The 13,242-nt window shown below is 37.7% G+C and overlaps 1 protein-coding gene across 2 annotated transcripts in view; it reads right to left on the reverse strand.

Annotated features, from left to right (window-relative positions):
- Positions 1–13,242, reverse strand: part of Pbld (phenazine biosynthesis like protein domain containing) — a 55,870-nt gene that overhangs the window by 14,207 nt on the left and 28,421 nt on the right. Inside the window, exon 2 of one of the 2 annotated variants that reach the window (XM_077798493.1) lies at positions 10,599–10,734. In XM_077798493.1, coding sequence (XP_077654619.1) covers positions 10,599–10,682 — 84 coding nt within the window. In that variant the 5' untranslated portion in view covers positions 10,683–10,734. Of the gene's footprint in view, positions 1–10,598; positions 10,738–13,242 lie in introns of both variants that reach the window. The other variant, XM_026394628.2, reaches the window with a different exon arrangement.

The following is a 13,242-nucleotide window of genomic DNA, read 5'->3' on the forward strand; positions in this document are numbered from 1 at the left end:
TGGGAAGGGCCTCAGGCCAGAGGTTACCTCCTCCAGGAAGCCTTTCTAGTTCTTCCCAGTACCACTCTGTTCAAAAATTTCATCCTTGGTGTTCAGATTTCCTGTAGCTGGAGAGTTCTTTATTGTCTGCCCTTACTCACCTCACTCTAAACTCTTTAAGGGTATGGACTGTGCTTTGTCTGGGCCCAAGACAATGCCTGGTACTCAATCCAGGATGGTAGGATCTCAATAAATATTTGCTGAAAGAATAAACCCATTATTTCACTGCATTTCATTAATGCTTATGGTTTGAATCTTAAATGTTCCCCAACCCACATGCTAGAGGCCCACTCATCAGTCCGTGGTGCTATGGGGACATTTAAGAGGTGGGGCCTACTGGAAGGAAGTTAGCTCATTGGGGGAAGGCCCTTGAAGGGGCTATGAGACCCCAGCATCTCTCTCCTACCCCTCTCTCTCTCTGCTTCCCAGTTGCTATGAGGTGAGCAATCTTCTTTCACCATGCACTCCAGCCTTGATGTGCTATTCTGCATCAGGACAAGCAACTATGAACTGAAACCTCTGAAACTATAAGCCAAAATAAAACTTCACTACTTCAGAGTTGTTTTATCTTGGGTATTTGGTCTCAGCAACAGAAAACTAACACATTTGAAGCCCTCAGGACAGATATTTTTATACTCTTACAGCTGAAATTAAAAACATGTGGGTTGGGGCTGGGGATGTGGCTCAAGCGGTAGCGCACTCGTCTGGCATGCGTGTGGCCCGGTTCGGTCCTCAGCACCACATACAAAGATGTTGTGTCTGCCGAAAACTAAAAAATAAAGATTAAAATTTCTCTTTAAAAAAAAAAAAAACATGTGGGTTGTGTATGTGTGTAAGATTGTAATATAACTAATAAATGGTACAGTGATTTAGAATATGGGCTTAAGTCTCTAAAAGGCTGGGGATATAGCTCAGTGCTAGAATGTGGGCTTAAAGCCAGGCATTGTGGCAAATGCCTATAATCCCAGCTACTCAAGGGAATCACAAATTCAAGGCCAGCCTGGGCAACTTGGTAAGAACCTGCTTCAAAATGTTAACCTAGAGAGAGCTCACCTAGCATGTACAAGGTGCTGAGTTCAATCTCCAGTACAGCCAAAAAAAAAAAAAAAAAAATGTGGACTTTGAGCCAGCATGGTAATATGAGCCTCCCACTCCAGAGGGTGAGGTAGGAGGATCCCTTGAGTGCAGGAGTTGGAGGCCATCCTGAGCAACACAGTGAGACCCATTTGACAAAGGGGGGGAAAAAAAAGAAAAATGTAGGCTTTGCAAATGGAAAAAATTAGTGAATTGAGAGCAATGACATATGGTTATTTATATTCATATTCTTTTTTTTTTTTAATTTTTAATATTTATTTTTTAGTTCTCGGCGGACACAACATCTTTGTTGGTATGTGGTGCTGAGGATCGAACCCGGGCCGCACGCATGCCAGGCGAGCGCGCTACCGCTGAGCCACATCCCCAGTCCCTATTCATATTCTTTTTAAAAAAGTTTTTTTGTAGTTGTACACGGACTGCATGCCTTCATTTTGTTTATTTTTATATGGTGCTAAGGTTCGAACCCAGTGCCTCACAAATGCTAGGCAAGCACTCTGCCACTGAACTACAGCCCCTGACCCCATAGTACCATTCTTAAAACTTTTCTGTAGGTTTTTAATTTTTCAAAATAAACTTAGAAATAATAAAAATGTGGGCTTTGGAAACAGACAAAACTGTATGTATAACCTAGATCAGACTTTGTAGTAGGGTAAGAATGGACAATCTATTTAATCGTACAGAGCCTCAGTTTCCACACCTGGGGGTAATAAAATAAATAAAATGGGGGTAATAGCACTTAAGTCAGTGTAGTCCTACAGAAAAAGAAATAGCTTAAGAAACTCATACTTATGCTGGGTGTGGAGGTGCAACAAGTAAGTAATACTAAAGAGTACGTAACTGAGGTATGTAGGGGGTTTGGGGATTTTGTTTATTTTGGGGTTTCATTTGATGCTGGGGATTGAATTCAGGGCCTTGAACATACTGAATATGTACTCTAACACTGAGCTCTATGCCTCCAGCCCTGAGATATGTAGATTTTGACAATAAATACCCTAGGACTTTAAAGATGAGGTCTTGTGGTGCACCTCTAATAAGGCAGATTTAGAAGGAAAATGTGGGCAAAGAGTTTGGTCAAGTCATAACTTCACTTGTGTTCTCTTATTAAATCAGAGATTAAGATACAACACCTTTGAGTCAGGTGCAGTGGCACACACCTGTAATCCCAGTGGCTAGGAAGGCTGAGGCAGGAGGATCACAAGTTCAAAACCCAGCCTCAGCAAAAAGCTAAGCTCTAAGCAACTCAGTGAGACCCTATCTTTAAATAAAATACAAAATAGGGCTGGGGATATGGCTCAGTGGTCAAGTTCCCCTGAATTCAATCCCCAGTACCTCCCCCCAAAAAAAGATACAACATCTTTGACACTCTAGAATTCTGTGCACCAAAGTTAGGAAGAAATTGGATAGTTTTAATGAAGTAGAATGAGCACTGTCATACCTGTAGGCTTGAGCGAGAAGTCCCACCTGAGTAGAAGAGTGGGTGGAGTTGCTGTTTAAGTCACCAAGGCAATCATGCTAAGAATTTAACTCAGATACTTTCCACTGGTATATTGGATGTTCTCTGTGGAAACTGACCCACCTGCCTGTGCATACGACACACCTGATGAAAACCAGGAACTGTTTAGGTCCTGTAGTTCAGAGTCTACAATCACAGGCCACAATGGTGACTGAAGGGGAGATAAAGAAAAACCAGGGCTGCCCTGGCTTCTATACACTGGCAACTATTTTGCCTCTAGAAGAAGTGTTGACCAGAGCTGAGTGTGGTGTAATCCCAGCCACTCTGGAGGCTGATGCAGGAGATTGCAAGTACAAGGCCAGCCTAGGCAATTTAGCAAGACCCTGTCTCAAAATTTTAAAAAGTGGTAGAGCATCCCCAGTTTCAATCCCCAGTACCACAATGGTGGGGAGCAGAGTTGACCATCTCTGTGGCAAGGTCCTTACAAAGCCAACTTACTCTCTAGGAGGTTCTAGAAAGAAGAAACAGGTGGCAAAGGTGGGATCCCTCCTGGGCAGGGGCAGGGTTCACCCTCCCCACAAGTTGTTCCAGGAGACACACATGACTTACCCTTCCAGATACTTTCAGCAAGACTTGCAGTCAATTACAAGAGCTTGGTTCTGATTTCTAGTATCTTTTGCAGAATTAAGCCTGAAATCTTTGTCACTTCCTCCCTTTGTTAGCTGTGACTGTTTTTCTCTCATATCAAATGAGGCAGCCCCTGAAATAATGTTAAATATGGCCATGAAACTGCAAGGACAATGAAGACCAAGGACAGGTGGATGTGTAGGCAGTTGCTCTGTAAGCTTCACTATTTTTTAAATAAAATCAAGAAAATGCATGTGTTTTACCAAGAACCTGAAAGTTGCTGTAGGGGATCCCATCTCTATCAGAGGTATCCCTTTGGCATTGTAAAAAGCACATGGTACTATTAATTTTTAAAAAATCTCAAATCTTAAAAAAAAAAAAAAGCCAACCTTTAGCTGACTTTCCTGGATTTACCTCCAGGGCTACAGAAACCTGGCATGCCTTCCAGTTCTTTCTATTTGATCTAGCGAAATTTCCTCTCCTTATTCTTCCTTTCTTTGTCTATAGCTTCCTGTGATCTTTAGGACAAGAGTCTTGAAAAGCATTAAAGCATCCCAAATTGTAGCCAAAGTCACCATCTATTCATAATAAACTTGTGTGCAAATGGACTTGTTTTAGCTAGGACACTCATTTCACTGCCCATCAACTCTGTAATTCTCTCTACCTTACCATATTGCACTGATTGCAATTTGAATTTCTGTAACTAATTTCTGTCCCAGGACACTTTAAAATACACCTGCTATTTGCCTGAGCAACTGGAGACAACATAGAAAGTTTGAAAATGGCAGCCTTCAACATGTACCACAAACAACTGAACTCTCACTGGATTGCTACACTGGAACAAAAGGTCAAAATAATGTTGAATCACGAGGAGGCTTCAACTATGGGAGGCTTAGAAACAGTGTATCTAAATACTGAATTTGGGAGCTGTGGGTACAGTTTAGTGGTAGAGCACATACTTAGCATGCATAAGGCCTTGGGTTCTATCCCCAGAACCCCCCCCCCAAAAAAAAATTGAATTTTTTTTACCAGCAATATTTTCCATTTTATACTACAGGCTTCATTTCAAATGCTTTCCTGTAATAGTTACAAACCTGGGCTGGAGATATAGCTTAGCATGCATAAGACACTCGGTTTAATTCCCCAGTCCTGACCCCCTCCCCCAAATGACAAACTGAGAGCTATACTCTTGCTTTAGTATTCATTTCCCTTTGGCATTCTCACATGAATCAAAAAAGAGTGATGTTTGCTTTTCTGAGTTCCAGTGTCCAATTCTCAGGACATTGAGGTTCTGCCATCTTATGACCCACAAGATTAATGATCAAAAAACCAGAATAAGCTTTAAAATACTCCCATCTTGTGGCAGTTTAGAAATATGGCAACCTAAATATGACAGCCCTACCCCTCTTTGCCCCTGCACTATGCTAAATAGATCCCATAAAATGAAAGCACCTTGATGTAGACAGTTCTAAAACCACACAGAAAGAAACAGGAGATTACTTTCAGGTTTCCTATAGTGAAGTCGTGTCCATACAATGCAGGATTCGCATTGTGGGCTGCCTTCGATTGTTCCTGATAATTTTTACATATGCCTACTCTCTCCAGCTCCATCACAGAACCCAAAGCTCATATCATCTTTTGTATCCCATCCACTCCACCCTAACCAGTGAGAACATAAAATCAGTAATTGTTAGTCAACAAGAACTCTTAGAACAAAGTTTTGCCATAATTAGCTGATTGTAATATTTTCACATTCATTCTACAGATACCCTCACTTACCATGGGATAGGCAGAATATGTTGGAACTAGTCAAAATGGATTAAGATCTCATAGGATTTGCAGTCTAGTAAGGAAGACAAGCATTAAATGAATCACAAGAGAGACATAGGTCACCTCCTAGAACCACCGGGTGCTGAGAGTGGTAATTAAAAGCACAGGTTCTGCAGTCAAGCAGACCTGGGGTGGGATTCTAAGTCAGCTACTTAGAAGTGTGACACTGTGCAAATTATTTAACCTTCCTCTGCCTCTGTTCCTTGATGTGTAAAATGGGGACAAAAACAATAAGATCTACTCCAAAGTGGTGGTGAGATAAAGTGAGATACATGAAAAAAAAAAAAAAACCAACATAATATCTGATTGAATTTGCCTGAAGTCACTACTCCAACAAAGAGAATTATATTCCAGAGGTCAGAGAAGATACATGGGAAGCAGAAATTCCCACATAAACATCTCATCCTTTGCATTATGCTCTTCCCTCAAATACTAGGCAAAGAAAAACCCTTCAGTGACCTCAGTCTCCCTAGAAGAACCTTCTCTGAGTTCTTCATCTCTTCTCTGGGCATACTAATGAGATATAAGGTGGGAACACTCTAGAAACCCCAGGGGCCTCTCACCCACTGTGGTCACACCTAGCCAATGATCCTTTCTCTAAGGAAAGGCACCAAGTCTGGAAATGGCCACTGCATCATAAGCTTCTCCACATGAGTTAAAGCATGGATTAAACACAGTATTGCTGAATGTCTGATTTCTCTTAACTATACAACCCCACCAAGCTGTAAACACGTTTTTGGTTTTCTCTAAATTTCACCAGGGAACCTGGAGCAGCAAGCAGTTGAGGAATTAAAACTAAGCATTCCTTTGTAAAAATGTGAAGCCAATCCTGTTTGCAGGGCTGGGAGTGTAGATAAATGGTATAGCACTTGCCTAGCATGTTCATGGCCTTGGGTTTAATCCCAGAACTAAAAATAAATAAATAAATAAAACTCTTCCTTGCCCTATTACTGAAAATTATTGTTAGTGTTGATGAGGAAAATAGTGCATATAGATGAATTCTATATTTGGTCCTCACATGGTGCCCAGAGCATGGTAGACACCCAATAAGTGTCAGCTGAACTGGAGTAAATACATTGGACACACAACACAGTTTCTTTTCTTAAATAATTTTAACAGGAAAACTCAAGAATAAACCCCTCTTAGAATAGGTATCCTCTGAGGGAACTGGGGCTGTGGCTCAGTGGTAGCGCATTTGCCTGCTATGTGTGAGGCACTGGGTTCGATTCTCAGCACTGCATATAGATGAATGAATGAAACAAAGGTCTATCAACAACTAAAAAAATGTATATTCTCTTTAAAAAAAAAAAAAAGAATAGGTATCCTCTGAAACAATCAGTTTTCAACTGGGAACAATTTTGCCCTAAGGAACTGTTGGCTATATCTGGAGACAGTTTTGATTGTCCTAACTGGGGAGGTACCACTCTCATCTTCTGGGAAGGATACTTCATACTGTATCCTTCAGACCAAGGATACTGCTAAAAACCTTACAATGCAATAACTACCCCATACAAAAAAAAAAAAAGAACCATTCAAAATGTGAATAGTGTTATTGTTGAGAAACCCTGTTCTAACACACCCACACACCACCACCACCATCATCAACAACAACCACAAAACAAAACACCCTGAGACTGTTAGAATATGAGGGAGACTCAATATAGATTCCCTCTCCCTGTTGATATGTTATTTTCACTAAATATTATAGCTGATTTACCTCCCCCCCAAAAAAAAATACCACTCATTATCACTACCGGACTATATTCCTGTATTAGTCGTGGGTCTCAGTAATTTTTTTACATAGTTGTCATATATTGTATCCACCTTATTATTACATTATTTCTATATATATTTTCCATATGGCCCTTATTGTCAAACGCTGTAAGGTATTTGAGAACACCATCAATTTTTTAAAGTGTTTTTTTTTTCAAATATCTCTTCCTTTTTCCACTTAGCTCTTGATCTCTGTGTTTTCACCTATTGTACAATCTTAAAGTGAAAGAATATCCTTGTGAAAAATTTTTTTTAAAGAGAGAGAGAGAGAGAATTTTTAATATTTATTTTTTAGTTCTCGGCGGACACAACATCTTTGTTGGTATGTGGTGCTGAGGATCGAACCCGGGCCGCACACATGCCAGGCGAGCGTGCTACCGCTTGAGCCACATCCCCAACCCTCCTTGTGAAATTTTTAAAATGGAGTTATCTTGAAAACGAAAAACCTTTAGAATATTATAGAAACCCTTGGAACTTCATTTCTCAAATTTTTTTTACCTTCGTTGGGCATGGTGACGCACACCTATAATGCTAGTGATTTATGATGCTAAGGTAGAAGCATCACAAGTTTGAGGTCAGCCTTGGCAACTTTATGAGACGATCTCAAAATTTTTAAAAATTTTAAAGGAATAGAAATGTAGCTCAGAGTTACATCTGGATTCAATCCCTAGTTTTTGAATACTTGATAAAAGATTGTTGGTCAAATTTTAAATAAGTTAAAATATAACTGTACAAAACACAACAAAAATTCTATTGAAGCCCTGCACTTAAATTCTCAGGTATTTCTGTCCTCCATAAAACCCAACATTGTCCAATCCTCCAAGTCCCTACTATACTTGCTACCTTTAGGTCTTTAAGCCTCAGTGGTGATTACTGAATAAGGATGAGCTATCCATATCTATTTCTATCATTAGACTTTGTGTACTTACAGATCTGATCGACTTGTTAATCTTTATAACCCTGACCCCTAGCCCAGAGTCTGGCTTGTGGTAGATATTGATAAATATCTGTAGAATGCATTAAGGTAAGCTGACTGCCTTTGGAATTGTAATCAATATTATAAGGTTTAGCATTTATTTATCTTTGATATTTTCCTGTGTTCACTTGCATTTTCTCTAAGTGTTTTGGGTATGCACCATATCCAGAATCCAAGGATCATGTTTGTCACTTTTATTATAATTTTTATTGATTGTGAATTGGAAAATGCTATGTCAGCCTCCAGGAAGACAAGGTTCTCATGTCCAAAGAGTGAAAAAACATGATTAAGAAGTTTAACAAAATAATCTTTAGATACCTATTCAGGTGACCCTGACAGTCAATCAAATTAGCTAGTCTTATAGATCCAAGGCCAAAAAGAAGTGAATAATTAAAAGATTGATATTTAGAGAGCTTCCCTGAGTCATGGACTTTCTATCTTTTTCCTCCTTTCATTCTTACTGAACTGTTAAGAACTTCACTTAAATTTTTATTGATAGTTTTCCCAAATATATAAGTAACATACAAATATATTTTAATGGATAGATAGATATAGGTCCTTTAGGTCTGATGTTTAGTAAGAGTTCTGAAGATAAAAGGAGTAATTTGGAGAATAATGCCAATTTTTATTAAATCACTCAAAACTATATTCAGAATTCTTCAATAATATTCCATGGGAAGATGGGACAAATATATTAAGACTTTTGACAAGCATTTATAGTCAATTCCGCAATTCCTTGACAGGAAGTTATGTTTTCCAGATTGTTCCTAATGAAAGTTCACGATTTGGAATCTGGTTAATAATCCTCTCACTAATCTCCCCACGCTCTGGTGTTACTGGATAAAGTCTATTGACTTTATTACCTTCTCAGCTGCAAGGTTGCATAAGGAATGCACAGGTAGGGCAAGGTAAGGACACTTGATCACATTTTCCTTCTCCACTGAGGGAGAAAGAAGTGTTCCTAGGACTCAATTAACAATATTGACCAATTTCAGTCAAACCTCAGCAGTTTTTCAACTTGATTACACACAGGAATCACTTGGGGAGCTTTGAAAAACAGGGCTGCATGGGTCTCACCTCCAAGGAGTTTGTTGCAGTTGGTCCAGGGATAGGAATCTATAGTTTCTTTCTTTTTTTTTTTTTTCCGGTTGTAGTTGGACACAATACCTTTATTTTTATTTGTTTTACTTTTTTGTGGTGCTAAGGATCGAACCCAGAGCCTCACACGTGTGAGGCGAGAGCTCTCCCACTGAGCCACAGCCTCAGCCCCAGGAATCAATAGTTTCTTATGTAACAAACTGAGATTCACTGCAAAAGCCCCAGTGCACAATTTGCCCAATTTATATGAGTTATTTAAGATCATCTGTTTCTTACTACCCCCCAAAATTACAAAGTCAAGAATACTTAACTATTCCATTAACATTTATCCTAACCCAAAAGTTGTGGGGTTTTTGTTTTTTGTTTTTTGTTTGTTTGTTTGTTTGTTTTTGTTTTGGGCAGTCCTGGGGACTGAACCCAGGGGTACTCTACCACAAAGCTACCAGCCCTTTTTATTTTATCGTGAGACAGGGTCTCACTAATTTGCTGAAACTGGCCTCCAACTTGTTATCCTCCTGCCTCAGCCTCCAAAGTAGCTGGAATTACAGGAATGTGCCATCACATCTGGCTTCAAAAAGTTATTTTAAAAATAAGACTTTTGGTAAGCTAAGTTCTGTACATTCAGAGCTTAATTCTTTCTACCTCTCTACCTACTTAATTCCTTACAAAATGTCTCATTTTCTTGGTCCTGAAAAGAATTTCTAAATGTCTAAGCTATAAGTAAGGTTAAAAATATTCAGTCTTAGTTATGACAAATCTATTATCAGACACATCTAATCACATAAAACTTCATTCCCCTCAACATTTGGTGCTAACTAAATGGAACCCTGATGGCTAATGGAAGACCACATTCTTGTTGTTGTTGTTGTTTTGTAGTACTAGGGATTAAACCCAGAGCCTCATGCATGCTAGGCAAGTGCTCTACCACTAAACTACATTCCTAGTCACCCCCCTATCCCCCAACCCCCCTTTTTTTGAGAGAAATTCTTGCTGAATTGCCCAGGTTGGCCTGAAACATGTGATTCTCCTGCCTTAGCCTTCTGAGTAGCTGGGATTACAGGCTAGCGCCAGTGTACCTAGCTAGTTCTTTTTAAATTGACTCTAGATTCTCTTTATATGAATCTTCACTTCTCTGAAATCAGCCTAGGTATAAGCATTCTCATCACATAATCTGGTCATAATAAACTCAACAACATGAATACCACTTATATCATGTCAAAAGAACACCCAAACCAAAGAAGTAAACAGCAGGGCAGGGTCTCTCTCTCTCTCTCTCTCTCTCTTTTTTTTTATTGGTTGTTCACAACATTACAAAGTTCTTGACATATCATATTTCATACATTAGATTGAAGTGGGTTATGAACTCCCAATTTTACCCCAAATGCAGATTGCAGAATCCCGTCAGTTACACATCCACAATTTTACATAATGCCCTAGGGTCTCTCTTTTTTTTTTTTTTGGTACCTGGGATTAAACCCAGGGGCACTTAACCACAGAGCCACATCCCCAATCTTTTTTATTTTGAGACAAGGTCTCACTGAGTTGCTTAGGGCCTTGCTAAGTTGCTGAGGCTGGCTTTGAACTTGTGATCCTCCTACCTCAGCCTTAGGTACCACCGCACCTGGCTTTTTTTTTTTTTTAAAGAAGTAATTGATTCTATAGGAATCTATAAAGTTCAGGTACTGCACTTGAAAATCCAGTACTTACATTTTCTAGGAGGCAAACAGCAGCAGGATTCCCACGAAATGCTCTTGCTGTGAATGCATCTACTACGAAAATCGGGAGCTTCATTTTTCTTGCAAGCTGTTTTGCAAGGTCTCAGAGTTGCCCGTAGCTTTCCTTACTTCTTGTTATTGCAAAAAAAAACCAAAAAGTTAATGTTTTACTCGGTGTTTAGAAGCAACTAACAGTTTCCTGATAAAAAGTCAAGCAATTCAGCTGGGGCTGTAGCTCAGTGGCAAAGCATTTGCCCAGAATGTGTGAGGCACTGGGTTCAATCCTTAGCACCACATAAAAATAAACAAATACAATAAAGACATTCTGTCCATCTATAACTACCAAAAAAACCTTAAAAAAAGGTCAAGCAATTATTCTAACATATTTTCATTTAAAGATCTGCTAAGTTTTTGAGCTACTATATTGAATTTGTTTTAAAATATTTAGCTAAATGGAAATTATATTGTGTGCATGTGCAAATATGTAACAACAAATTCCATCAATATGTACAACAATAATGCACCAACAAAAAAATATAGAAAAAAAATCAGTTTAAAATCAGGCATGTAAAGAAGCAGGAAAATTTGGTTTTATTTCAAAAATCAAAATTTCATTTTAATTTGATGAAAGTATAAACTTACCAGTTCCAAGAATCTTTTTTAAAAACTTCTTTTTTAAAATATTTATTTTTTAGTTGTAGGTGGACACATATCTTTACTTCATTTTTATGTGGTGCTGAGGATCAAACCCAGTGCCTTAAGTGTGCTAGGCGAGCATTCTACCACTGAGTCACAACCCCAGCCCCTAAAAACTTCTAAGTTAATTCTTAAATTATTTTTTAAGCTTAAACGAAGTTTTGGGAACTTTTCAATGTGTATGATATGCTTAAGGTAAAATTAAGAAAAAAAATCAGCATTTTTGACACAACCACATTTATGAAATTATTTAAAACTCAAAATTAATTATGATTAAAAGATAATTGCCTATGTAATGTTATGAACGACCAATAAAAAAATAAATAAATAAATAAATAAAAGATAATTGCGATTATTTTATTTTCCATTAGATAATATTTTCAAATAAGATATCTTCATTATCCTTAATAAAAGTCTGCTTGCTACTAGAAAAAAAATATTGGCTAAGTGGAATATTGTTCAAATTTGCATTGGCTTTTCATATCACAAATAAAACTTAGAAGAATAATCATATTCTTTCTTCGAGTGGCCCAAACTAGCTCAGGTTATGTTTTTGTTTGTTTGTTTAGTTGTAGATGGACACAATACCTTTATTTTATTTTTTTATGTGGTGCCAGAAATCGAACCCAGTACCTCATGCATGCTAGGCAAGTGCTCTACCACTGATCCACAGCCCCAGCCCTCAGGCTATGTTTTAATAAAATACTTGAAATATCCAAGAGACACATGTTTCACTTACAGTCTCCCAATGAAGATTACTTTCTTTTAAAATAATACATTTTTTCTAGTTATAAAAAATATGCTCATTCTAAAAATCTTGGACAATAAAAAATTGATCTATAATCATACAAATCAGAAACAACATTATTAATGTTTTAGATATATAGTTTTTAATCAGAAAATTTTAACCTACTTAACAGTATAGCATGAGTATTTTCCAACGACAACAACTGCTTTAAAAATATCATTTTAATATATATACAGCAGGCTTATGGGTATAAGTTATTTAGCCATTTCCCTTTCAGTGAATTTTTAAGTTGTTTCTAATTTTTCACTTAAAGATGATGTGGTAAACAAACTTGATGATGTTTGGTCTGTATGTCTGATTCTTCAATTATAATAGGTTACTAAGGGCTAGGATGTGGCTCAAGTGGTAGCATGCTTGCCTAGCATTCGTGAGGCACTGGGTTCAATTCTCAGCACCACCTAAAAATAAAGGCATTGTGTTGAGTCCATTTACACCTAAAAAATAAATAAATATTTTAAAAAATAAAAAATAATATCTTGGACTTTCATTTGCATTTTGGGATTATTCTAGTCAGATAATAAACAACATGAAGTCAGATCTTTTCTTGATTTTCTTCATGGCTTATAATCTCAGCTCCTAGAACAATGCCTGACACCCAATAAATATTTATTGAAGTAATTATTTAAGTAAGTAGTATACTAAACATACATCAAACTGAACTTTGATATATTGGCTGACAAATGTGAGGATTTCTCATCATGGTGCCAACTGCCCGACAACATTTCCATTTCAGGAGCATCGCCATTATCAACAGTACAATATGATCTGCTTATGAAATTATTTGTAAATTTTACTGTAGATTGCCTTTATTATTTTAGATCATTTCAGTAGAGAACGGAAATAAAGTTCTGATAATGAAGCGTAGTTTTCATAAATTGAACAGGATTGATACCATTATGAATATCAGAGGTATGTCAAGAACATGTTTTTAATTTGATTGGAATTCAGCCTCATTGGTCTCAGCTGAAAAATACTACAACTTAAAATACTAGATACTAGGTAAGGAAGAAAGAGTATGGGATTTTGATGATATAGTTAAACCTGCTAGGTAAACATTAGAAGCTCCCACCTCCAAGCTTCTTGTTTAGTAAATAATAAATGTCCTGAAGTTTCAAACCATTGTTAGTCCATG

This window comes from Urocitellus parryii, chromosome 5 (assembly GCF_045843805.1).
Source record: "Urocitellus parryii isolate mUroPar1 chromosome 5, mUroPar1.hap1, whole genome shotgun sequence".
Taxonomy (NCBI): Eukaryota; Metazoa; Chordata; class Mammalia; order Rodentia; family Sciuridae; genus Urocitellus; species Urocitellus parryii.